The sequence below is a fragment of the Chelon labrosus genome (genome assembly GCF_963514085.1).
Source record: "Chelon labrosus genome assembly, chromosome: 16".
In the NCBI taxonomy this organism is placed as follows: Eukaryota; Metazoa; Chordata; class Actinopteri; order Mugiliformes; family Mugilidae; genus Chelon; species Chelon labrosus.
The window spans coordinates 25,864,446-25,891,684 of NC_140349.1; the positions used below are offsets into that span (position 1 = coordinate 25,864,446).

The 27,239-nt window shown below is 41.6% G+C and overlaps 3 protein-coding genes across 3 annotated transcripts; all 3 read left to right on the top strand.

Annotated features, from left to right (window-relative positions):
* The first annotated feature begins 741 nt into the window (after positions 1–741).
* mturn (maturin, neural progenitor differentiation regulator homolog (Xenopus)) lies at positions 742–7,213 on the top strand. The gene is made up of 3 exons (XM_084563396.1): positions 742–1,338; positions 4,197–4,319; positions 5,947–7,213. Exons 1-3 carry the CDS (start codon positions 1,180–1,182, stop codon positions 6,052–6,054), a joined length of 390 nt encoding a protein of 129 aa, XP_084419522.1. The 5' UTR covers positions 742–1,179; the 3' UTR covers positions 6,055–7,213.
* A 1,056-nt stretch (positions 7,214–8,269) lies between these two features.
* Positions 8,270–15,131, top strand: LOC311501517 (E3 ubiquitin-protein ligase znrf2-like). Its single transcript, XM_084563395.1, has 4 exons — positions 8,270–9,156; positions 10,655–10,750; positions 12,803–12,908; positions 14,260–15,131. The coding sequence occupies exons 1-4, from the start codon at positions 8,832–8,834 to the stop codon at positions 14,315–14,317; spliced, it is 585 nt and encodes a 194-aa protein (XP_084419521.1). The 5' UTR covers positions 8,270–8,831; the 3' UTR covers positions 14,318–15,131.
* Positions 15,132–17,142: 2,011 nt separating this feature from the next.
* txnl4a (thioredoxin-like 4A) lies at positions 17,143–19,992 on the top strand. The gene is made up of 4 exons (XM_084562717.1): positions 17,143–17,287; positions 17,474–17,648; positions 19,005–19,108; positions 19,519–19,992. Exons 2-4 carry the CDS (start codon positions 17,496–17,498, stop codon positions 19,688–19,690), a joined length of 429 nt encoding a protein of 142 aa, XP_084418843.1. The 5' UTR covers positions 17,143–17,287; positions 17,474–17,495; the 3' UTR covers positions 19,691–19,992.
* Positions 19,993–27,239: the final 7,247 nt, after the last annotated feature.

Consider the following 27,239-nt stretch of genomic DNA (forward strand, 5'->3'; position numbering starts at 1 on the left):
GGTTTCTCTGGTTTCACTCGCCCTCTGGTGGTGAGGACTCCGGGGAACAGAGAGGGTGAGGGTGGAGACATGATAATGGCAACGGGCTGGATTCCTGTAAACACAGCGGACAGTGTTTACGTAGAAAAGTAGTTCCCAGGATGATGTCGGCATGAACGTTTTTGTGGGCTCTCCAAGAATCCAAGAGATAGTTTTCCTAGCGGTCATTTCGGTCAGTGGTTCTCATCCACTGGATTGAGTCAGAATATGACTGGCTACTCTCCAGTAGAGAAAGAGGCCAGGGGAAATGAGTTTACCAGTGAGCAGTTTAGTGGTTATATCCAAGCTCATCATTAGGATGATTACTAGAGTGTGGCGTTGGAAATGATGAAATGATGAAATGATGAAAAATAATGTTTTATTAAAATATAAACTATATTAACTATACAAAATATATTTTTTTTAAAGTATGAAAATCCAATACTTGATAGACCAGTAATGTCATGGAAACTGAAGTTTGATAAAACTATTTTCAGTCGAATATGTTCATTTTCCAGAACTTTCTATCACACATTTTTGCATTTGATCCTATCTTTTTTTTATTTTATTATTTATTCATCTAAGTTCACGTGTTTATAAAGAAATTAAATAATTTCCTAATAAAACTAACGTGAAAATGTAGCTTTTGAGGGATTTTGGTGCACAGATCCTTTCATGGCAGCACTGTCTTGTATGGGGCATTATTATGGTTATAGTAAGTTATAGAGTATATCAGTTGTGTGGTCTTCCTCGTGATGTCTGCAGGTTAAAATGCCAGAGCACAGTGAGAAAGTTGGAGGTAGCGCCTCAGATATGGACGGCCGCCCGGCTTCACCATTCGTCATCGCGTTTATTCCAGCGTCCTCCTGCGTATGCATGTATGCGACCGACGGGCTGATTTCATAACGTGGGGAGGAAGAGAGGAATGGGGCTTTGAGAACGGATGAACACCAGACCCCGATAGGCTCTATACGCCACAAGCGTTATCTTTATTCCCGGGCCATGCAGAAGGCGCAGTAGAGGAGATGCGGTAGTGCTAGTGGCTGCTGATGCTGCGGTCCGATCAGCTGTTATTTGCGTCTTGAGCATCATCGCCGTGACGGCCAGAGAGATAGAGATCAAGCTCCGGAGCCAGGGAAACTGCAGACCGGATAACAGAGGATGGAGTTCAAGCATCTGGTGGAGGCGGCGGAGAAGTGGTGCTCCGGTAACCCGTTCGACCTCATATTCGCCGAGGAGGACGACGAGAGGCGGCTGGACTTTTACGCGGAGCCTGGCGTCTCTTTCTACGTGTTGTGTCCCGGCGGCACCGACAGTTTTGTAAGTGAGCTTCTGCAGGGCCTCTAGCTGTGTGTGTGTGTGTGTGCGTGCGCGCGTGTGTGTGTGTTCTTGTAGGTGTGTCGAGGGAGGGCTGGAGGTGGGGTTGTCCCGGTTGGTCCGGGTTTTCTAGTTGATGGGAGAGGAGAGGCGGGGGGCCTTTTGGGCGCACAGCGGAGGGGATGATGTCATCTCAGTTTGGGTGCACCCCCCTTTCCTCGATGTGTCGATGGTGCTTTTTTCCCCCCCCTCCTCCATCATACTCAGCCGCGATAGCCCTCTGAACCGCAGCACCATCAGCTAGGTTAAATAAGCAAGGCCTGTTACTTTCAAAATAAAAGTCCTGCAGAACGTCTTGTTGTTTCTGGAAAATAAACAACGTAATCACATTAAAAAAAAAAAAAAAAAAAAAAAAGAACCTTCGAATTTCTGGAGATTGACTTGTTTATTCCGTTTTTAATTACCTCATCTGTCTTGCTGCCATAAATGCAAAATGCATTTACATCCCATCTCTGCACAGTGGCTCTTCTGCCTTGTATACTAGGACAATTTGTATCCCATTTATTTTCAAGAAACAGTGCAAATTTGTGTGTGCATAAATGTATTAACTGCTGTATTCATGTTATTTCCTTTTATGGTCCTTAATAACAGTGACTGCCCTATTTAATTGCTCAGCCTCGTGTCCATCTGCAAACTGTAATTGATGGGCAATACTTCTACATGCCACCATATTATTAAACTGCTATACTGCAAGCTCTGATCACCCTCAGACTGTCTTCATAAAGTTACCGTGTATCTTTTACCGGTGTGCTGCATTAGGAGTCCTACAAAAGCCCCAGAGGCCAGACCGGGCCCTCCTCCCTTCTCCTGCTCAGTGACAGGGGCTAACAGGGCGGGGAGCAGATGGAGATGACCCAGGAGCCAGAGCGTCTGTTCTGTCAATAACACATTATGTCACACAGGCTGCGATGCGTTCGCAGGCCTTGTCTGGGACCGTCAGCCAGCAGAGTAACGGCTTCCACGTCTGGCTATGAGAAGTACAGAAATGTAAATGTATAGTTTACGTATTAACGATGAAACCCTCTTATTGAGAGTGTTTTCACTGAAAATCACACGGAAAGAGAAATACACAAGATTAAATACATCATGGATGTTGCAAACTTTTCTTTCTCTTTATCCCCCTCTGTCAGCTTTATCCGGCTTCCCAGTTTAATTGTCAACTGTTTACTCATGAACACACGTTCACAGACACACTCACATGAACTGCTTTACCTCTGTTGTGCACTCTTACAGCTGAAATAACTCTCTGTCTCTCTACAGGACACTTGTGATCTAGTTACTCTTGCTCGATCAATACTGCTATAAGCTAGGCGCCTCACATACACACATCTCTTACACACACACGCACACATGCAGCCAGACACACACACACAGTCTTTTGTCAGTTTTCTTGTTTTTGTCAAAACTGAGACCATCTGGATGATCAGCTTGTCAGCTAGAGGGCGCTGTGAGATCAGTCGCGCCATAACAACACTTAAGCTGCACTTCACTGGTTCCAGCTCTGTAAACAACCTCTGGGGTTTGTTTTAGCAGTTTTCGGTCGCCCCGCTCATGTGACGTGTTTGGCAGCTGAAAAACAAGAGCTATTGAATTTGCTATGTGGCCTTTAAGAGGTTTCTCTGCACGTCCGGGTGGCTTGGCTGGAAGGTGGTTTTAGCTGGTGCAGTGGACATGGGAGAGTGTCAGAGTGAAACAGCCATCCCAGAGGACCTGGAGCTATAGAGTGTGTCATTACCCCTGTCTCCAACTCTGTAGTAACACCAGGCTGTTTCACACCTTCTCACATGACTCTCATGTGACTCCCTAAACTCTCCCATCACTAAATGAACCAATATTTTACCAGGAAGTTTCATTCATTTACTCATAGATAGAAATAGTGCATTCATATATAAAAAATATTTTGCAGTTGCATATGAAACGTTAGAGCATGTAAGGGGTACAGGCTGAAATCGCTCCAAAACAATTGTACACCTTAATAAGGCCTATTACACTACAGTGCATTCATCTACCCTTTTAATGATCCTCATTTTTGTTATAACCACCTTAATTTCCCCTTTTAAGGTGTCAATTAAGACATATTTTTATACACTGTGGGCTCACTTTTATTATCAAGGGGAATAAACCATGTAAATAATTATTTTAAAATATGCCTACGCCTATTCTTGAGTGTAGGGTAATACAATACAATATTACAGGCTTGAATGCTCGGTTACCTATTACTCAACTAGATCCTCTTAATTTCCTAATACATAACCTAACAGCACGGCCTTTAGACTCCAATTAAACAACACTAAAAGTCAGAGATGAGGATTGCTCCAGTGGCCTGTTTATATAACAACTCATATAACAGGTAAGAGGTAACTGACAACTCATACTAACAAGGAAGTTGATCTTAGTCTGCTCATATCAAGGAATTACAACTTTTTTTGTTTTAATGACAGTGAGCATGGAAATCCCATTTCTGATCCCGCAGCAGAGCAGCAGAGTTAAAGCTCATATTGTACTGATCACAAAAAAAAGTTTTCCTGGTTAGAAATGGAGGTAAATTACTATAATGGAACAGTTGTGTATAGTGTATTATTCTTCATTTGGATTTAATCACTGCTTTTTACATCTAGCATTTGATTATTTGCTAGCTTACACTGAATAGCTCAAAAGAGGCTAAAGTGCTGGTTGAAGTGTTACAGCAAGTCATGATGAGTTGTGTTTAAATTGCACACACAGTAAGTGGATTTCCCTCATTGTAGTGCAGCTGACGGGAAACATGTTAATGATCTGTGTGTCTGTCTGTGTGTGTGCAGCATGTCTGGAGCGAGAGCGAGGACTGCCTTCCCTTCCTCCAGCTGGCGCAGGACTACATCTCCTCCTGTGGGAAGAAGACTTTGCTGGAGGTGCTGGAGAAGGTCTTCACGTCCTTCAGGCCTGTAAGGAAACTGTGACACTCAGGGAGTTTACTTTTTAACACACGGCTTCAGCCACAACACGGTGACCTCAGTTTGCTGCGTCTGCTGCAGCCCTGATACATTCTGTTCTTTCCTCTATGGACAAAACATCATGTTGACCTACAGTTAGCTGGCATTACAATGTTGCCTCGCTTATCAGATAACAAACGACAAAAGACCTCATGACCTTTAATAAATTCATAGTGATTTTATCTGTTTGGCATGAGAGGACTTTGAGGAACTGAATGACCCAAATTCACTTTTTTGATAATAGAAAAGAAGAAATTGAGAAGGCCCTATCTTTTAATTAACTAGAAACTGTAGGCCATGATTCAGTCATGCAGGTCATCCATTAAAACCCACTTAATAGATTCCAATCCATCCATTTATCTTGTAATAAACCACACATTTTCTTTTTACACTTGCTGAGGTATTGAAAGCTAACCACATACTGAATAAGAATACCTTAAAATACCTTACACTTGAATCTGAAAATGTTTAAGGAGAAACAAAATCCCAAATAGTAACACATGTCAATCATGAATAAATCATATAGACAGTGGATTTGTACAAGACGATAGTTCTGAAATGGTAGATGTAACAGAGAATGGTGTTTACCCTTTAAAAGACACTCATTGTGTTTATTAAGGTCCTTGGAAACAAGAAATGAACTCTATTCTATCTCCTAGCCAAAGGATAGTGTTTTGTCATTGGCACGGCAACTTGTTGGGGTCTCATTTGGTTGTCATGTCAATGTTGCTGTTGACAAGCCACACAAGACTCAAGGTATAGCTCAACCAACCAAGACATAACCCTCCATAAAAACTGGTTTTTATAGCTTCATAGCTTCCTAAGTATAGGAGCAAAATGTAGATATATAAAACCAAATTTCTACTCATTATGTGTGATTCCTGGAACTCTGATACACACTCACATTTTGAAACAGCTGCTTGTCTTTTAAAACCACTACAAATGGAATGCTTTTGGTTTACCACATGACTGAGCAAGAAGGGGAACCCAGCCTACGCTGTAGCCACGTGACAGGCCAAAACTGTTGAAAACATTCATGCTATCACAACACTAAAACACTAGTCGTGAGAGTGATTGCTGTGTTGAGTTGGATAGAATGTATTATGTTGGGCTTGGAGCTAATAAATGTTAAAAGTGGTGTAAATTTCTCACGTAGTGTACGTCGAGTACGCTATCTTTGGAAACATAAATGTAGCTTAAGGGGGCATTGGGGGCAGTTTCTACGCTGTTTAGAAGGCCTACCTTTAGGTTTAATATGGGTAGCTATCAGGGAACCTAAACAGTTCCCAGTCTTTATGCAAAGCTAATCTAATTGTCTGTCAGATATAACTTCATATTTTCTGTAAAGACATGATAGGGATATCAGTTTTCTCATTTAACCCTCAACCTTGTTTCCCAGACTGTCTGATTTTTGTTTAGTTCCTTAGTGTAAGGTCCTAGGTCATGGTCTACTTGGCACTGAATCTATGTTTGCTGATAAACAGTGCATCTTTAAACTGCTCTTCATACAACAAAGGAAGAATTGGAGATACACACACTTTAATGTCTCTAACAGTTTTCCTTTCTCTCTCCCTGTTAGCTGCTGGGTCTTCCAGACATAGAGGACGACAGCTTCGAGCATTACCACGCTGACATGGAGGGGGAACCTGGGCCCGACCACCAGCAGATGGGGGTCAGCCAGCAGTGATAATCCCCCAAGAAGAGTCCTGAGCTAGGGCGGATCTGCCCCAAAGCCCCGGCCCTCGACACATTACAGCCCGACCCCTTAACGACACACACTCATACATACTTACAGTCGACTTGCTAAAAATGCACCACCATGTTCTTGAATGTCTCAGTGGCTTTGCTTCCCAAAGAGTGCACTTTGTTGACCCCCCCTCCCAATTCACAAACACACACACACACACACACAAACACATAAACGCGCATACATACACACTTTGAGGCTACATGAGCAGTAGCCATGTACAATGCAAGTATCATAACCATTCATTCATCACACCATCTGGTTAGTTAAAGTTCCACAGCACAGCAATATTACATCGGCCACAGCTGGCTTTGTTATGCAGAAATACAGTCAGATGTTAGCGCAATACGCCGCCTACCCCTTTCCGTGGAGATGCACGTGGCAGATAGCCTACTTTCTCTGGCTGTCTGTTGACGCAGAGCCAGATGAAAGATGAATGGGTAAAAGGTGACTGTGGATATGTGAGGTGATGAGGGGTGGCGTGAAAAGGCGAGGCGGGACAGGGTTCTAGCAAGTGTCATTTTCCACATCATGGAGGGAAAGAGGGAGGAAACCCGGGTGAGAACTATGGGGCAGCTCTCCATCTATCCTGTGTTAGACCCACATTTGAAATAGTCATGTAGGTTGCAGTCAGAAGCATTTTACAGAGTCGCTCCTCGTGTGGAAATCAAAGTGTGCAGCTTTACAGTAGCATGGATCATATTTTCTTGAGGTGTGTTTGTTACCGTTTGCAAGGAAGTACACCTCAAAGAGTTTAAAGTCACTTTACGAGGATGTTTTAATCAATGTTACTATCATGTGACCATTACAACAAAGGCCCATGCTGCAGCTTAAGCCCTTCCTGGTTTGGTGGGTGGCTCATTGTCATGTGACACCCTAATTTCTCGTAGTCTTCCTGGTCGTTAGTGGTTCACAGTTTTGCCCTCCTTTCTCAGCACGATCCGAGGAGACACCTTTCTAAAGCTTGCCAGTATCTCTCTTACTTGTGTTGTTTTGAATTTCCTGTCTTATTTAGAAGTTTCTCCTGAATTTAACAAGGGCACTCCCAAACCCCTGAGTGATATCACAGGGAGGAGAAAATATTTGTTGTTAGCCCCCCCCCCCCCCCCCCCCCCCGTTGCCTGCCCTGCTATTTCTAATCGCAGTGTGTTGTTGTGTCACATCCAGCGCACTGCAATGCTTCAGGCCTCCAGCCACTAGATCCACGTGCAAGACTCTGATCAGATATTTTGCCCTTTTACTTTGGCTTGTAAACGTTTGTCTTTTTATTGCCTATTTGAATGTTTCTCATGCAGTGTATCTTCTGTTTGTCCTCTGATGTGTGTGAAATCGGTCAATAAACCGTGTGAACAGAGTGTTTCACAGGCAGGGTTTTTCCTTTTCTTTTTCTTTTTTCTTTTTTTTAACAGCAGGAAGTTAGTGGACGACAAACCGCCAAACATGGAGGGCTTTTCATATCTCAGAGTGGACTGGTGACCTACTGCTGTGCCAACAACAGCCCGCTGGTGTTACTGGGGCTGACGTCACGCGCCACCTGACGCGCCCTCTCAGAGCTGCGTCAAGCTCGACGCTGGGGAGCGGACGTGCACAGGAAGCGGTGACGCAGCATTCAAAATAAAAGCACGAAAGGCCTGACATTTTCTTTGCCGCACGCAGATTACCAGCAGCATTTGCAGAATTTCTCTGAAGTTGTACTTAAACATTTATTTAACAGGTTTAGTAACCCTACAGATTAATATTTTACATTCAAAACGTATTACATAAGCATAGGAAATTATATAAAAAATTAGCCCCAAACCAACAAACCTCAACGATAAAATGCTAATATAATTAGTAATTATATGTAGTAGATGACAGATTTTATTTTTTTCTGATACTGAGACTTGATACCCCAGCACATTCTCCCAGCAGTAGACTTTTTTAAGTGACGTATTTTTTAAATGCAGAATTTGGACTTGGAGTGAATTTATATTTCACTACAATTCACTTTTACTCAAATAAACACAAATAAATTAAACTTACTGAGCATAGGGACATTTTGGTGGTAAAAATTTGATGGCACATAAGCTTTGCATGCAAATAAGCTGACGTATGGAATGGCTGAGCATTTAAATATAGATAATAACATACTGATCATTTAAGTTTTATAATAAAGGGCGGTCACTTTTCAGTAAACAATGCATTGCTTAGTTGTATACTTTTACTTTGAAGGCTAAGTGATTTTATACCAGTGAGGTTGGGCTGATTTGACAGAGCTGCCCCGTCGGAGGAGGAGGAGGAGGAGGTTCAATCCCTGCATTTATTTTTCTTTCCAGACGGCCACGGTAGAGCACAAAAACAAACTTGAACCAGGCGAGCTTTGGGTCAACCCTTGTGCTCTTGTCCTCGTCTGAAGCGGATAAACTGAAGGCGTGTAACTGAAGAGATTTCCTCTATTTAATTTTTCCGTTTTGGAAGAAAAAAAAAGGGAAGGGCTCTGTCAAGAAAAAAAGAGCGTTTGGAAATTAAGTTATGCGTCAGTGATTGCGCACTTTACGCACAGTGGTGCACCATGAAAGTTTGAGATGCTGGATCGCCTCGGCCGTGTTTCTTTGCATGTGTTAGGCTTTACTTCCTTTGTTGGTGCCGTCTCTTCAGGAATCGCTGCGATCATGTGTCGCGGTTAAAAACTTTTTTTAAAGCGCACTCGAAACCTGTGGAGGTAAGACGCAGAGAGAATGGGGGGCAGACCGAGCAGCCCTGTGTTTGACGGCAGAACTCGGGCTTATTCCAGCTCCGATCTCCCTTCTGGAAACCCCAACGGAGGTGAAAGGATTGCGGGGTTTAGGTACACCAGTGGAACTGATGGTCCAAGAATCCGGTACACAGTTGGAGGGTCAACGAGCGCCGGGGTCACTATACCGGTCGGCAGGTCAGGGTCACACGTACTCAATCAGAGCCTCGATGTCACAGATGGTAACGATGAGGGCGATCTGCCTCCTGAGGGCCACAGGCTGCTTATAGGGTCCCTACCAGCTCAACTGTCTCCTCGACTGCTGGGAGGTAAGATTGTTACAGGCGATACTACAAAGTCATATTAACATCTGGAAAGACAAGTCACATTTATGTAAATAAAATATTGTTTATAGGTGCATTAATGACGTTTCTTAATCTCATGATCCCCTTATTGTTCCCAAAGTACCACTTGTCAGTATTACTCTGCATGTGAATATAGAAATAATAGCCTTTTATGGTACTTCTGCCACCTTTTTGTCTCATTTCATTGTATCTCATAAAACTTGTTACACCAGGTGTATCTGTGCTTTTTCTGATCTCTCTATACATGTGTGTCTGTGGCTCTTCTTTATGACTTCACACTCAACATGTTACTTCATGTAGGGTGCCATATGACACACTCCTATAAGTTATAATTAGCTGCCTACATACAGTTGCAGTCAGAGTTGCTTAGTGTTTTTCCATCTGATATGTGATACCTGTTATATGGTAATAGCTGTCTGATGACTGAGCCCTTTGTTTCGCACTTCTGCACTTTTGTTGTAGCCACAGGTGGCTCTGCTGTACTGCCCCTCTTAACAGTCTTTCTTCTGCTGCTTCTCTGTTTTGCAAAACGGGCCTGTTTTTCACTCTGGCTGAGAGGGAAGAGTGCATAATGTAGGTCAGCAGATAAGAGCTTCCTGCTGGTTACACATTGCCTGACAGACGCACACACACGCACACATGAACACAGGCTTCCTGAATCTGCAAGCTTTTTCTAAACGGTTGTGTTGTGTCTAATTGAGACCACAACAAAGCAGGAGTCAGACTAAGGGAACTGTTACACACGTTCAGCGCACACGTGGCTGAAACTAAACAATAGATTTACCATTTTTCTTAAATCCTTACTTTACTCATGCTCCAATTTCCTCTTTTTTCATTGTTTGTCCCGCCTCCTCATTCTTACTGGCATAGAATATTTACTTAATGAGGAAGTCTAATCTTCAAGAACCTCATCAATAACCTTTGCCCAGGAGAGCCATATGACCATGACTACGCGGGCCTCACATTGTGTCCACATTATCTCATTTCCACGCCTTGCTTACAAACACATGACACAGAAATGAACGCTAACTGCTGCCTGCATATGATGTATTAGATGTCCTTCTCTTGACGGAGCTGTTACAATGTTAAACAGGAGGAGGTTAGCTTATCTCAGGTCAAGCAGCTCTTGGCCTATTAATCTTCATGCAGCCGAGAAGGTGCACAATGTTGAGAGGCCTTGTGTATGTGGATCAAAATATTAATCCATATCTTGATTTTCAAATGCAATGCAGTAAATATTAATCTTCAGTTTAATCGTGGGTTTTTTCAGTTAGATTGCAATGACATCTAAAAACTGGATGAGGTAAGCAGATTGTCTCAGATTATGGGAGACCTGAAGTGCATGCAGGTGTTTTAGGACTGCAGGTCCCGGTCCCACGTCCTCTCTTGTGTACATATCAATAAAAGGTTATGACAAGACATTGCCACATTATGTTCTTGTCTTTTGTTTTTTTCATTCCAGGCTTCCACTGTCCTGTTTGCTCCAAGTTTATGGAATCGAATGAAATAGAGAAGCACCTGCTCATGTGTTTCAGCAAAACGCGCCTCGCCTACAACAGTAAGAATGTGGGGGGAAAAGTGCAAGAGGCCATGGGAGGTTGAAGCATTAAAGGCTCGGGTATTATTGTTTTTTGCCTCAGCTAACCATGTCAGACTCTGACTGGTTGATTTTTTTGTTCATTTTTGTTTGAAACTGATAAAATAATATATTGGGTGTCTTTGGAGAAATTCCAGCACAAAATCATAAGGCAAGAACAGTAATTAAAGGTTCAACTAACCGATGACCCCCAAACTACTCCCCAGTGGGCACCTTGCATGGTGTTCATTCATTGTATTTGTGTACATATATATTTGACAAGCAACGCTGATGTGATTTGTTGTCACACAGCTGATGAGGTATGGATCTCTTCGAGGTGTGGTTCAGAAACACGCCTGCAATTACCACTTACTTCCATAGGCGCCGTCAAAGAGAAAAAATGGCCACTTTAAAGTAAACACACTAAACAATGCTGAGAAGGTTAAGACAGCATTGTCTGGTACAACAAGTATTGGGATTCCTTTCTAAAATAAAGCCTTTTAGTGGATTGAGAAGAAGATCTGGGACCGTAAGATTCAAATCTCCTCTACGTCAACAGCTAAGATACATTGAGCAAGCACTTAACCCCTAAAACTGCTCTTGGGGCTCTACATACCCTACTACTGAGTGTACAAATGAATGGGTTAAATGCAGAGAATGAATCTCCCCATGAGGGATTACTAAAGGAGAACAATACTATGACATTAATAAACTGAAGTGGTCTAAGTTCTCACTCTGCTGCATTGATGTGACAGCATTGTTGGATGTGGTCCCCTCTGCATACCCAAAAACACACAAACCCTGACCTGGTATGTAGATTGTCTTGCAGCCTTTGGTCCCATGTCATATGTCTTCTCTCTCACCTGAAAAAGTAAACACACGCACGAGGGAAATATAAGTGAACAGCAGAGATGTAAAAAAAAAAAAAAAAAAAAAATGTTGCAAATGCCAACTATTACTTACCTCGGGACTCCTTCCATGGCCTCTACACTGGGAATCTCGTTTTTACTCACTGCATCGCTGTGTTTGTTGTGTACAATTTATTATATTTTATTATCATTAAGATCATCGTAGGGTTTGTAAGTAACATTTTTAGTTTCAGTTGTAAATGTAATGGAGTCGAGATGTTTTAAGAAGAGCAAAACTGCAGCTGCACTTGAAAGTTACACATTCAGCATATCAAAGCAAATGCAGCTGCACATCTACACAGCAGACATGCATGCATATTGTGTAAGAGCACCTGTGTAGTGCACACCAACGCCCTTTCATGCTCACACACAGGAAAGGCAAACAGGTCTTGTCCATAGAAATCATCATAAACACACAGTTGTCAGTACACACACTTTGTGTAATAAATTTCTGTGGCTTGTTATTTTGGCGTGTGTTGAAAAACAGAGCTGGTTCCCCCTCATCTTTACGTGTTGCTGCAGGGTTAGGGTTAGTGTGGAACTCTAGTTCACACAGCTTTTAGATGGCACACACCCACAGCGGCATGCATGCTACTGATATGCAGCTCACATGCAGGACAGTGTTTCCTAGCTTATCACAGACATGCAGATGTATAAAACCTACAGCCACCGTTTGATCCTTCACATAAGTCATGCAAATATTTTCAGAGTACATTTGAATTAGTCTGTCTTTTTGTAGGTTTGCATGCAGAGATACTAACAGAACCTACAAACTGTAATTACTGCTTTGCCTCAGGGATTGACTCTAGAGCTTGACGTAAAATCATCAGTGCCGGATCTCAGGTTAATCTGATCAGACACCCAGTTTTCTCCTTAATAAAACCAATGCCATCACATTTTTATACGAAGAAGAGCATTATTAAGAGGGTAAAGTGCATTCCACAAAACACAGTCTATACCCGCGACTGAACTTTTCTCCCATTCTCATCTGGGAACAGGTGTTCTGGTATCAAAGATTAACCAGATGGTAGTGCAGGATTCAGTGAACAGTGAACACTTGATACCAGGTTTGGCGTGCGAGGCTGCTCTTTGCTCATTTTGTCTCTCTTCATATTGTTTTTCTCAGAGGACGTCCTGTCCAGAGACTCTGGGGAATGTGCCATCTGTTTAGAAGAGCTGGAGCAGGGAGACACCATTGCCAGGCTGCCTTGCCTCTGTATCTACCATAAAGGGTAACTAACACACACAAACACAAATAAACAAACAGAATTCAGCAGGAAAGTGCGTGAAATGAGCCATATTGTTAGTATATGTCCAGGGTGTACCCCGCCTCTCACCCGATGACAGCTGGGAGAGGCTCCAGCCCCCCGCGACCCTTCACAGGACAGGACACACATACATTGATGAATATTTCAAAGGCATAGTTTGTTGTTGGAAAATTTACATTTCAAGTTTTTGGCTGAGAGTCTCTATATTGTGCATTTTCCAAACAATTTCTTTCATTGTCTTTACAAATGATACCAAACCACACTGTTCAGAGTGATTCTGAATATTTCATGCATGTAAACCATCTGCACAGCGAAAGATAAATGCAAAACATCTTTAGACTAATTGTAGAAATCCCAAAAATGTGAATAAATCAAATCAAACAAGTTATGGTTGCTTGATAATTCAGCATATCTACATATGGTATGTATAGACCTATTATCTTGCTAGATTCTCACAAGATTTGTGAAATCACACAACAGTGCCAGCCTTCCAGCTGTGTGCTGTGGTGCGGACCAGTCAGCGGCCGTCAGAGGAACTACTGATAGCTATGTGTTTTAGGCGTTATGCTTATTTCTAAGAGTGCATTTTATGCACAAACATGAATAAATAAATGGGTCCAATGAGGGATTAATAAAGGAACCTGTATTTTTTTTATAGCATAAAGACTCAGAGCAGGGCACAAGAACACAACAAGCCAAGGTGGGCGGCTGTGGCTCAGTAGGTAGAGCGGGTTGTCCATGAAGTGGTTCGATCCCCGGAATGTGCCACATGCCAAAGTGTCCTTGAGCAAGACACTGAACCAGTGTGTGTGGCACTGGAGTGTGAGTGAATGGGTAGATGTGTCTGTGACTGTAAAGCGCTTTGAGTACCAATAGGTAGAAAAGCGCTATATAAAAGCAAGGCCATTTGAGCTGTAGAGTTGCTGTTTTTCAGTTTTTGTTCTGAACTATGGTAACCTGTTACTGACTTATTTAACAATCCCTTCATCACACCTGTGGTGCGGACCTTGGCAAGAAAGGAAATAATAGAAAATAATGATTTATCATAATAGATGACATTTCACAGTTTAAACAACCTTGTAAAAATTTGAATCACAACCTTATGTGCAACCGTATGTAAATATTGATGTTAAATAAATCAAGCTATCAAATGAGAATTTACTGTTGTAATCATTTTATTTTTTTTAATATAAAGTGCATGGCAAGATATATATGTGTTTTTTAAAGGAAGGGAAATATGTTTTTTACTACTATTATTGGATTTACTGGGGCTTCATTTTCAAACTTTAATGTTGCATTCTTGTTCATGTTTCAGGTGCATAGATGACTGGTTTCAGGTGAATCGCTCATGTCCGGAGCATCCCGCCGAGTAAGAGCCGCGCTGTGGTTGACTGTGCGCCCTTACCTCATCCCAACACTGTCTGTTCTGGCCAAGCATCAGCAATTCTCAGGGATTGTAAAAACATTATTGTGTACCGGATTTTTCATATTGCCACAGGGGACAGCGATGGACTCCAGATAGGTTTTCTCCAGACGTCGTGGGATGTTCAAAGAACCACTTGGGGAGCTGTTTTGTCTCCGGAAAATATGTGAATTTTTCTCATGCCACCTTCTGGCCTAAAGTGGGTTCATGCAACCTGGAATCTGAACTGAACTATTTTGCTGAACTGGGAGTGGTTTTATAGCGGTGGACTTGTACGACCTCCATAATGAATGACTGACGTCTCTTTTCAGAGATTAAGACTGAGATTACGTTGAGAGACTGGATGAGAAGGCTGATGTTGTGCAATATGAAAAACAGCCATACAGAGTGACAAAAGTCTATAACTGCTTTAAGGGATGATTGCAGTGTTGATGGTAGTTAGAAAAAATATCTATTTTATTGCAAAATTGGATATCAATATTGTTCGCTAAACAATCATCAGTCTAACATGATATAGTCTGACAAAATTAATCACGTTGGCAAGTTAGAACCACAATAATGTGACTGTGTAGTTTAGTGGTGGAATTATAGATAGGTTGAACCACATCTAATGATGATTCATACTCTCTCTAAGGAGTGCCATATTGTGCTGCTATGTCATAGACTGGAAAGTTTTCCTATAACCTTTGAACCTTTGTGCTGTGTTCTTTCTATCTGTACTGTAATGAATTGCACAACAATAAATGTTGTCTTTTGTGTCTTTTTCCTGCATAAGAACTATTATATTCTTCTAGCTACTGTATGTACATACTAATTAGTCTTCTCTTGATTTAAAAGTCAGTAGGCATTTAATACATATGCATTGTTTCTGTCTGACATGGACAGATGAAAGGAATATAAAGAAAGGAACCAAAGGAATAAATGTTTTTAAATATAATGTACATACCATGGCTGTGTAATTTATATATAAAGTCATCAGTTTAGCTTGGGGGAAACTGTTTAAACGCTGAACGTTACCAAGACCATTTAAAAGCTTTTAAATGGCACCATCTATTTGCTTATAGATTCTCAACTATTACAATCCAAAACAGGATTCCTAAAGTTCCAACGGAGAGAAAGCCAAGAAGATGCGTAATGTCTCCCTAGAAACGGGCATGTAGAGACATGGAGTGTTATTTCAGATTGGTGCAGCAAGCACCAAGCGTGAGGAGATGCTGCCTTTGACTATGTTAGGTAATGAAATGTACGGGTGTCACAGAAGGTGTTTTGTTAACAGCAAGGATGGCATTTGAAGGACAACTATTATCAGAGAGTATTTTCCTTCAGATTCACCCGTAAAAGGGCTGTTAAATAGAGGTCTCTAAAGATTTTAATTCAAACAGACTTTAATACTCTTTTAAAAAGATGATCTTATTTTTATTAAGTAAATGGCTGTAGGTGTGAGTGTGAGTGTGAATGGTTGTCTGTCTCTCTGTGTTAGCCCTGTGATGGACTGGCGACCTGTCCAGGGTGTACCCTGCCTCTCGCTCCAATGACAGATGGGATAGGCTCCAGCAGACCCCGCGACCCTTAACAGGGTGAATGAATGTTCCCTAAGAGGTGTTTGGTTTCTTCATTCCAACATGCCTTTAAGAATGTCTAAGGTGAAAATTCAAAATAATACTGTTAGTGGGTTCACGACCAATAGCTCTGATGTGTCACCTGTCTAACATTATAAAGTAAATGGTAAAAGGAAGATAAACCTACTCCCTAGAGAGCAGAGATCTTTTATATCCATTCATACGGTGAATGCTGTAAAATGCTTAGAGTCTTGAGATCAGGAAATCACAAACTAAAAAGGAAGTTGTTATAGCTGTATTTTTTGATGTGGAGAAGGTTTATGACATGCTCTGAAAAGACGGATTGCTCATTAAATTGGACATTAAACAGAACTTTTAACAATAATCGTTGGCACTGCATCTGAAAATCTGATAAACACCGTTATTGCATCTGATAGTTTCTGTGGAAGCATCAAATCTAGAGGTCATGAGTCAGAATAGATCTCATAATTGAAATATTTCACAGATTAAAAAGCATGGATGAATATTAGGTCTTTCTACTGTGTATGGATATACAGTATTGGCTACACAAGGAGTGAGGCATGAGAACATAGAACTTTAAATTCCATTAAGCAAAGGTGAAGCTAAGTCAGCAATTAAATCATATTCACGTTCAGTCTGGCAGGACCACTGGAATAATAATGAAATTAGAAGACACCTATACAATATTCAAAACAAGTTGGGGTTGAGAAAAAAGTAAACTGGAACAGGAAAGAAGAAGATATCATTACACGTCTGAGAATCAGTCATACAGGTCTAAATTACTTCTTATATAGAATAGGCAAACTCCCAACAGGAATGTGTTCACATTGTTGAATTTGTCATACTTCACTGCAACGTGCAGTATACAGAGAAATCATCTATTTCAATCACTGAGTAAGATTAAACATTGTGACTTTTCACTATCTGGCATCTTAAACAAGATACATGTCAGAGCAAGAAGTTACATCATCATATTTTTGATAGATACACAAAGAAAGTTTTTAATCTCATGGTCCACATTTCAGTCCAGTTGGTGGAGGTAATGCGCCTTCAGGCTGGTTTGCCAACCACCGTTAAAAGCAAAAGAAGAAGAAGAGGGGGGGGGGGGGGGGGGGGGGGGGGAAGAAAACAAACGATACACGGATCTGACGTAACAATAACGCGTCCAGTGCAGTGTCGCAGTTTAGATTACGTCGTACGTACAGAAACGTTCTAGAAACATTTGCGAGAAGCTACACAGAAGCATCAACAGATTGCAAGGGAATTTGCTTAGATTCAGCGATAAACGCTACGGTTTTACCACAGGGCGCCGTATAATACGCATTTCTTCACATTTAAAGGTAAATGATTCGAAGTATTTTGTAGTACATTCTTAGTAAGGTTTTATTTCCCCTTACAGATTTGTGGCTATAGCTTGCTAGCTAGTGTCAGCAGGCTAACAGTATGTTCCTTCTCACAATAAAATCCCGGGTTTGCAGGGTGTTATCTCTCATTCGTAATACAAACACTATTCTTTTTCATTTTAGGGATCGATAGCTTTGGATCAAGATGTCGTACATGCTACCTCATCTCCATAATGGCTGGCAGGTTGACCAAGCCATCCTCTCTGAGGAGGACCGAGTCCTGGTCATCCGCTTCGGACACGACTGGGACCCGACATGTATGAAAATGGACGAAGTTCTTTACAGCATCGCTGAAAAGGTTTGACTCGTTTCTTTGTTCACTAGTCCAACCTGTCTAAATATGCGTACTACCCTTACCTACTGGCATGGTTCACTGCCATTGGGTAAACCGAGGCTTAACGCTTTGGATGGGTTTATATTTGTGATGTTTGGGCCAAACTTGAACCCACTGCTGTGTACTCCAAATCTGAGCCTGGTTGGTTTATAGATTTGCAAATCTATCCAGACCTCCCTCCTGCAGAGGTCACTGTTTCCGCGGTTTAACTTAAACCAGCAGACATATTTTAACCAAGTGGACATAAAGCATACAAGCAAGTTTATGCAGCTCAGATAATTTAGAATTACAATTTCAAACCTTTAACCACGTATGGTTTTCGACAGAGTTTAAAATCGTAATACGAATGTGGTCAAGTTGTTTTCAACAAGTAGTTTATGGACACTCAGGTGTTGAGTATCTGTCCTCATGTACTTGTATTTGTAAAACTTCTCTAATATACCTTTGCCCAGTACAGCTTAGTAACCTGTTAGTGGTGCAGGTAGAGTAGGTTCAGTAGAAGCAGCAGTGTCAGTCTGGAAATATTGTAAGGATAAATACGGGTGACAAAAGTAAAGCAGATTGTGATCTGCTCTGAAGAAGCATAGATTGCTAAGAAGAGGAGTGAAAATCGCTTCTGTAATACAAGCATTTTGATGAGGCATCGTAAGAACAGCACAGAGTTCATCAAAAAAGAACTTGCCCCGTCAAAGCCTTTGAACTTACAAACAACACTAACATCAAACTGATGCTTGATGTTAGATCGATTTGAATCAGATCGATTTGAATCAGAAAATTGATTTCTTTTAAATCCAGCCTTATTTTAACACGAGTTTCGAGATTTTTAATATTTTGAAGATGCATTCATTACACACGTCTTGAAAAGCCCTAGACTCATTGTTATCTGCTGCTGAGTTGACAATGCCAGTTTATTCTGCACTCACAGATGATGATGACGATGACAAAGTATTTAGAAAAGAGAAAAATGTAAACATTTGCATATAAAATTCATGCATTTGGCCTTTATAACACCAGCTCTTTACCTGGGACGCTGGATATTTTTTGTATTATATTTGTCTACTGTTGATTCTAAAACCAAGATTCCCATTACAGTATGTGATGGTGGAGCATCTGTTAGCAATTTGTAGATCATTTTCAGGATGCTGCCCTAAGCTATTAATTAGGATTATTATTAAGGCATAGGAAGCTGACTTTTGCTATAATTTAAAAACATAAAATATATTCCCATGAGGTTATTTAAGCTTGCCTAGTTCTTTTAAAACCAGCGCACTAACATACTATGTATTCTGTATTGCTGTAACGCGATGTATATCTCTTCAGGTAAAGAATTTTGCTGTCATTTACCTGGTGGACATCACAGAAGTGCCTGATTTCAACAAGATGTACGAGTTGTACGACCCCTGCACCGTCATGTTCTTTTTCAGGTAAGTCTCTCTGTGTCTACACTACAGTCTATCGGGGCAGATGGTAAATGATAAATGGCCTTGCTTTTATATAGCGCTTTTCTACCTATTGGTACTCAAAGCGCTTTACAGTCACAGACACATCTACCCATTCGCTCACACAAGCACACACACATTCACACACCAGTGCCACACACTGGGAGCAACTGGGGGTTCAGTGTCTTGCTCAAGGACACTTCGGCATGTGGCACATTCTGGGGATTGAACCGCTAACCCTCTGGTTCGTGGACAACCCGCTCTACCTACTGAGCCACAGCCGCCCACAGATGCTATTTAGATGTATGTAGACTTTGATTAAAAGGCACTTAGTTACTTCATAGGGATCTTGGAATTCTTGACTATCTTAACATGTTTTGGTTGGTGTTTTCCAGGAACAAACACATCATGATTGATTTGGGCACTGGTAATAACAATAAAATCAACTGGACAATGGAGGACAAGCAGGAGATGATAGACATTGTTGAAACCGTGTACAGAGGAGCCAGGAAAGGAAGAGGTCTGGTGGTGTCACCTAAGGATTATTCAACAAAGTACAGATACTGAATTCTCTTCCTTTTTTTTTTTTGTCCATTTATTTCTTTCTTTTTTTTTTTTTTCTGATTCTGTGCGAGACAACAAATTACAGAAGTCAAGGATGATCCTTATTAGCATTTTGTTTTGCCAATGAAAAGACAATATTCATATTAACAATGTTACATTGTGTCATTTCTGTGTGTAGACTAGTTTTATTCAGTTTCTTCCTGTGTGTTTTTTTTAAGACTTATTTCTGTGAAACAAGTGCTGAACAGACAGTGTACAAAGCCTCATATGTAAATTTTGAAATAAACATGGATTTTTACACAGAGTACATTTTTTGTTGTGGGTCTCTTGTAGTCATTTAAAGATCTTTGGAGTAGTGTTTATATGGTTGGATGCCTGGAAAAAAAATGTGTTGCATAGAAAATAAATAGAACTATAAAGTTCTTGTTTTTGTAAACTGAACTGGACAGACTTGATGCTGCGACCACAAGAAAACCAGTCATAATCTAAACAAGATGCAAATAGGCTTGCCTCCTTATGGCACAGCCACTGTTGTAATCACTGGGACTTGATTTGTAAATGTGTTCCTATGAACGCAACCTCCTACAAAATATGAAAAATCAAGTCCATATTTGGACTCAACTCAACTGTTAGATCCAGAGACAGACAGTGTAGATTGTGTATACATTTTTCATATTTAAGCATAAGGTGTAGCAAATGAAAACGTCATCCCTGAAAAGAGGGTGCATTACCCTCTTGTCTCCATCAGATGGAACCAGAGATATACTTGCACCAAAAACAAACAAAGTCACAGTAGCTCAAACAATGGGAACGGGTTGTGCACATTGTGTTCCGGTGGTTGAATGTTAGAAAAAGAAAGAAAAAAAATAAAAGACTAAAATAACTGAAACACTGAAATAAATGGTGTATGAATTTAGTGTGGTGGTCTACATGTATAGGTATCAGAATGTGTAGCTATACAGGTGTATGTACGGTGGCCCTGAAGTGCAAATCACAACGGCAAAAGCGAAAACACAACGGCAAAAGCGAAAACACAACGGCAAATCAGAAAACACAACGGCAAATCAGAAAACACAACGGCAAATCAGAAAACACAACGGCAAAAGCGAAAACACAACGGCAAAAGCGAAAACACAACGGCAAAAGGGAAAACACAACGGCAAATCAGAAAACACAACGGCAAAAGCGAAAACACAACGGCAAAAGCGAAAACACAACGGCAAAAGCGAAAACACAACGGCAAATCAGAAAACACAACGGCAAAAGCGAAAACACAACGGCAAAAGCGAAAACACAACGGCAAAAGCGAAAACACAACGGCAAATCAGAAAACACAACGGCAAAAGCGAAAACACAACGGCAAAAGCGAAAACACAACGGCAAATCAGAAAACACAACGGCAAATCAGAAAACACAACGGCAAATCAGAAAACACAACATGCATTTCGTCTACAACTTAATGCATACCAGCTGAACATGAGCTCATATCACACATACTATACACCATACCATCTTCTCCTACATAGCATATTTTCTTAGGCCTCCCAAACTATCACTCCCAACTTCAAGTCTGCTGGTCCTGACACTAATATAAACACTTAACCATCTGGCCATCCGCCAGAATCCTACAAGAATGTTTTTCTTTTAGAAGTCAATATACCTCACTACCCTTTCCGTTTTGGTTAATGTCGTTGTGTTTTCTCTTTTGCCGTTGTGTTTTCTGATTTGCCGTTGTGTTTTCTCTTTTGCCGTTGTGTTTTCGCTTTTGCCGTTGTGTTTTCTGATTTGCCGTTGTGTTTTCGCTTTTGCCGTTGTGTTTTCTGATTTGCCGTTGTGTTTTCGCTTTTGCCGTTGTGTTTTCTGATTTGCCGTTGTGTTTTCTGATTTGCCGTTGTGTTTTCGCTTTTGCCGTTGTGTTTTCGCTTTTGCCGTTGTGTTTTCTGATTTGCCGTTGTGTTTTCGCTTTTGCCGTTGTGTTTTCTGATTTGCCGTTGTGTTTTCTGATTTGCCGTTGTGTTTTCGCTTTTGCCGTTGTGTTTTCGCTTTTGCCGTTGTGTTTTCGCTTTTGCCGTTGTGTTTTCTGATTTGCCGTTGTGTTTTCTGATTTGCCGTTGTGTTTTCTGATTTGCCGTTGTGTTTTCGCTTTTGCCGTTGTGTTTTCGCTTTTGCCGTTGTGATTTGCACTTCAGGGCCACCGTATGTATGTGCTCATGGTATATGAAAAAAATACAGTACATAAATATCTTGTATGTATGCAGCCATAACAATTTCATGGTAATCGGTGTGTACGGCCACTGCAGGGAGACATTCATGTAACTGAGCTGAGTGTGATGTCCCTGGGTAAGAAACAGTTCTTGTATGTGTTTGTTTTGGCACGTGGTGCTGTTTAGCACCCGCCAGATGGGAAGAGTTTTTTTTTTTTTTGAAAGTCCCTACATTATTTACACAGTAAAAACAGTCAAATCCTACGTAACACCGTCCTGTACAAGATAATAACGCCGGCTAACCAGCACAGGCCTTAAGTCTTTAATTAGATCTTAGTTTCTTCACAGTTTTCAGCCTCAGCCCACATTCTTGGTGGCAGCTATCTGTCAATGAGACTGAGAGAAACATCAGTGGAGGAGTCTCATTAACATCCTTTAACTGTCATCTCTTATAGCTCCTCAAAGTCAGACACCACATACTACTTGGCAGATCAAGTTGAGCAATAGATGAGGGGAAAGCAGATATTCCGTTTCACTTTATGCATTTGGGTCGGAGACAGACAGCAAAATCCTCTCCTGACCCCTTCACCTTGCCTGAGTGAGACACGCTGGGAGTCACCTGGCATAAGACCTTGAATCTCAAAGTGTGTTCTCGTAGACAATTCACCGTACTGCATATTTCTAGTGTTGTCCACTCTCCCTTGCACCCAGCTCTCCTCTGCACTCCGTCTGACTGCGACTTCCCCAGTGTGCTGGACAGAAAGCAGGATGGAGGAGGAGATGGGATAAGTGAAGAACAGCAGGCCATCAAAAGGAGCTGAGAGAGGAGAGACAAGGCAAATAACTGCTGTGCCCGCGCCTCAAAACCAGACACTCTGACCACCTGGCTGTTCTACGGTAAAAAACCACATAATCTCTAAAATACCTACTTTCCAGGAAGCAGAGAAATGCTGCGTTTTCATTTCGAGCACAAATCATTTTTTAAGCATAACAATTTTTGTGCTGCTGCTAAAGAATGACCTCATTGTCCTTATGTGTGTACACTGGCAGGCATGAGCATATTTACCGTTCAAAATAAACAAATTTCCTCATCTTTGTCTGTCTGTCGAACCTATAGACACCCCCTCCAGGCCTCACATGTCCTTTCTGCTTACATTAACCTAGACTCTGGCGGGGCTTTGTCTTTGTCTGGCCTGTCCCTGCAGGGCCTATGTACACCATTACTGTGCCACTGACCTCATATGGAGCACGGGGCCAAAGGCCGCCTCCATTGGTCCATTATAATTCACATTATCATGCATTGTTGTTCCCTATTACTGTTAATCAGCTCAGCCTCTGGGGAGAGGAGTTGTCTGGACAACTAGGGGTTACTGGAAACTCCAGTGTAGACATATATAGAGACAGACCAGTACACGTCACAGTGTGTTTCTGAGTGAAGTGAGACAGAAGAGTTGTTTTTCACATAGGGAATACTAAAGCTGTATTAACCCTGGATCTGTTTTCAACTGATAGCGTTTAAGTGGCTCTGCACAAAGAGGGTGCAGCAGGCAGACCACAAGGATCATCTTTGTGCCAGGGGGAAGACATGCTGGCATCTCTCCACCTTCCCTCTGTCTTGTTTCCCTGGTCTGTCACTATCCATGTGGATGCCCAGCGTGGGGGAAGGGTGAGAGGCGATTGCCAATTTCTGGGACACCCCGCCCCCACCCCGTAGCTTTCCCCTATTGGCGCTGATTCAGATGCACACACACACACACACACACACACACACACACACACACACACACATACACAAATAATGTGTATTTTTCACTTTTTCACTTTCCTTTACCCAGATAACTGTTTGATTAACGCCTCATGCAGATATGAGTCATGCCTCACTGTCTTCAAGGTCACCTTAGAAGACAGTGTAAAGTACACGTTACTGGTTGAAAAATGTTTATGACCACTAATGAAAAACTTAATTTCACTATTCAAATTTTTCATCAAAGATTTCATATAAGGCTCTGTGATAGACTAGCAACCTGTCCAGGGTGTACCCCGCCTCTCGCCCGATGACAGCTGGGATAGGCTCCAGTCCCCCCCATAACCACCCACCCACCCCCCCCGTGACCCTTCACAGGACAAGCGGTTACAGAAGATGAATGAATGAATGAATGAATGATTTTATATAAGTCATGTCCTGTTTAACCGAAGATTCAACCAAAAATATTTTACAGGCTCACAATTTTTGCATAGACTTGTATAGACTGGGTTTTGTAATTGGCACAGGTGAAGAAGTATGGTGAAAGACAAGGTAACAAAGTTGCATCTATGCCATACTTGCAAATACTTAATAGGCTTGTCCAATGTACAGTATATTCTTTCTGCAGCCACATATTGTAGTTTATAATATCTGGGTGTGTGATATGATATGTCTGAACTATATGCCAGTATCTTGTCCAGTATCGACAAAAACATTGATTTGTAGATATATTTAATGGTGTATTGTTGTTTGTAACGTTCTGGAAATTCATAAAAAATCTTGATGTCTCATTCTGCACATGGGGTGCAAATCTTGCATCCAATAAAAGGCCATCTTGAAAATTTCATGTCCCTCCCTCCCTTTGCATCTTTCCCTCAGTAGCAGTGCTTTCAGCTTTGGTTCTCGGACTCGAACCATAAACGAACGACGTGTACTCACTTCCTTCCATTGGTCAAAGTGACACTATTCCAGGGATATGGTCAGGGCCATCTTGCGAGTTTGGAGCCAGAGTCTGCACTGCACTGTCCGAGAGTGGAGCCAAATTATAGATGACCCACCCACACTTCCACTAAGCTCATTCAGGTTTTTGTTTGATCAGTACTGCGCTGTGTTCTACCTCCACCAGTGACAAAGAAATGCTGTAGTACTTACTTATTTGCTTAAGACTGGGCTTTTCAGAATGAATGCCTTAGCATAGGTTTAACGCAATCAGCTGGCTGTGTCCGCTTCCACTTCAGATTCAGATTTTGTCACGATCTCACTCAGCCAATCATGTAATTGTTGTCAAATATAATTACGCGTTTCCTCTGCTGCTGTCAGATGCCATTGCAAAACTCCTTACTTCTCTATTGGGTCTAATCGCCAAAATCATGTTTTTCTATGTGCAACTCTTTATTGTTCACTTACTCAGCTTGATGAGAACCACATAAATATGTGGATACAAATAGCATTCAGCTAACCATTTCATGGGGCCCTTCTGAAAGGGTTGCATTCTGGGTACGTCGTCATTGTGCTCGAATCAAAATGCCACCATGTTGTTAGTTAGTATATTAAGTTAGTATATTAATGAGCCCAGGCTAGTGAAGCCCTGCTGATGATGGGCAGTGTGTTCAGAGGGATTTGGAGCAGTTGAGCTTCAGTGGGGGTGTTTTTTGGCTTTCCACTGAAGACAAAAGCAGAAGTAAGACTTGCAACTAAAATATGTCACCAACTAGCCAAGATATTTGTCAGGGGTAGGGGTTTCCAACTTGTGAACATGCTGTATGTCTTAGCTAGATTTAAACACAAGGTTGTGACCCCTCTTCCATGTTCCTTGGTCTTCTGCCTTCTTTCTGAATCTGTCCTGGTGTAGGTACCCAGCTTTTATTGACATACACGCTACAAACTACAAAAGGGCTGTATGTAGGGTTAGTAATATGATATATGATGTAATATGATGCAACCTAAATCTATGAGGAAGTTTCACTGGGTCACGGTCATTCTTAAATGTGTTTCACTCTCCTTCATATTTGAAAGTTTTTGGTCCCATGTAGACCATCGTACCTGCTCAATCTGCATTGGAGTTTCAGGACTCTGTCTTTGTCCCTGGAATTTTAAAAGAAGTCGGACACAGGTCATTTCAACCCAAAGCGCCTTCCTATAGGAATAATATCACTCTTTAACCGACCTCTCTCCGCTGCTTCAAGTCTTTATTTAGTATGTTAAAAAAAGCTTAATTTAAAAAGGTTCATTGCTCCATTTCTAGGGGCAATCCTTTTAATATATTCATAAAAAAACAGTGTGAATAGTTGTAGGTGAAAATTGCAAAAGGTGCTGATTCATGAAAACATAATCTTGCATGGCAGCAATATGTTTTGCTTTTCAGGTAATGTGTGGTTAATGTGAAATATCTGGATGATGTTTTGCTCTAAACTATTGCCGCTCAGATAACAGGACCATTCTGCCGTCATGTGTCTGTGGGTATATCCTGTCAGCAAATCTCCGTCATTTAAAATCTGTGACCTCATTCTTGCTTGTCCTTCAACTTACTCATCCCATAAACTCCATCTCTCCTCTCGGGTTATATCACAGCCTCTTTACATAACACACCGGGGACAGTTATCAAGACTCATCTTACTCTCTACTGTTCTCTAATTCCTTCAAGGGGAATGTCGATTGAGAAACATGATGGGTAGATAGGAGGTGATAGTCCACTGTTACGTGTTCTGAGAGGAGAGATTGTTATCTCCAAACTCCCTGTGAGTCCACATCCTATTTAGTCATCCGATCTATTCTTCATCTTCCTCTAAGATTTACTCAGTCGCGTGGGCTTTAGGGTGGGTTTGAGCTTTAAGCCCCATGGGGGATTAGTCAGTGTAAATGCCTACAGGTTGCTACTCTATATCCAGAAACAAACACAAATCATCAAACAACTCTCATTTTCTTCAGTAGATGCTGACACACTTAGCAGCCAAGTGTGATGTTGGTTTTGTTCCCATCTCTACTTTTTCCTTCACTCTGGGACTTGTGACTAAATGGATTTCTTCCCACCACAGCATCACTCCCAAAGGGGTGTCATCCCTCCATCTGCAATAAAGTGAGGGGTTTATATGCTGAGAAAGATATCAGTACACAGAGAGGGAGGTGTGTTTGGGCAGTCTGTGGGACGCTGGTACACTGATGTAGTGTGCACACGCCGAACAAACGCACTCAGGGCATTCAGCTCCATTCACTACAGGCACCTCCATTCAGAAGCTTCAGACCCAATTAGCACCTGTCCAGTCCTCACAGGCAGACCAGGCCTCCTGCTGCATGGGAGGTGTGACTCTTGAGAAACACTCCAGCTGAACCAACAGAAACAACACACACACACACACACACACACACTCACAGGAGCTTGGGGTTCATAGTGGGTAATGTTGGTGCCAGATTTTTAAAAGGAGGGAGAAAAGGAAAAGATTCTGTTCCTTGCTTGTTTGGCAGGGAAATGTGAAAAAAAAAAAAGCATAACAATGTTAAAGTAGTGTGATGCTAATTTGACGGTGTACTCTTTCAAGAAAATTTGATGAGAGACGGTCATAACATTGTTTGTTCACAACAAAGAGATCGTGCCAAATTTTTGTCC

Excerpts from the sequence above, each read along its gene's own strand:
- LOC311501517 (XM_084563395.1), top strand. The coding sequence starts at position 8,832 with ATGGGGGGCAGACCGAGCAGCCCTGTGTTTGACGGCAGAACTCGGGCT. Across the intron at positions 10,751-12,802 it reads AACGCGCCTCGCCTACAACA|AGGACGTCCTGTCCAGAGAC; the intron begins GTAAGAATGTGG and ends TGTTTTTCTCAG. Across the intron at positions 12,909-14,259 it reads CTCTGTATCTACCATAAAGG|GTGCATAGATGACTGGTTTC; the intron begins GTAACTAACACA and ends TTCATGTTTCAG.
- txnl4a (XM_084562717.1), top strand. The coding sequence starts at position 17,496 with ATGTCGTACATGCTACCTCATCTCCATAATGGCTGGCAGGTTGACCAA. Across the intron at positions 17,649-19,004 it reads TTTACAGCATCGCTGAAAAG|GTAAAGAATTTTGCTGTCAT; the intron begins GTTTGACTCGTT and ends ATATCTCTTCAG. Across the intron at positions 19,109-19,518 it reads ACCGTCATGTTCTTTTTCAG|GAACAAACACATCATGATTG; the intron begins GTAAGTCTCTCT and ends GGTGTTTTCCAG.
- mturn (XM_084563396.1), top strand. The coding sequence starts at position 1,180 with ATGGAGTTCAAGCATCTGGTGGAGGCGGCGGAGAAGTGGTGCTCCGGT. Across the intron at positions 1,339-4,196 it reads CCGGCGGCACCGACAGTTTT|CATGTCTGGAGCGAGAGCGA; the intron begins GTAAGTGAGCTT and ends GTGTGTGTGCAG. Across the intron at positions 4,320-5,946 it reads TCTTCACGTCCTTCAGGCCT|CTGCTGGGTCTTCCAGACAT; the intron begins GTAAGGAAACTG and ends TCTCCCTGTTAG.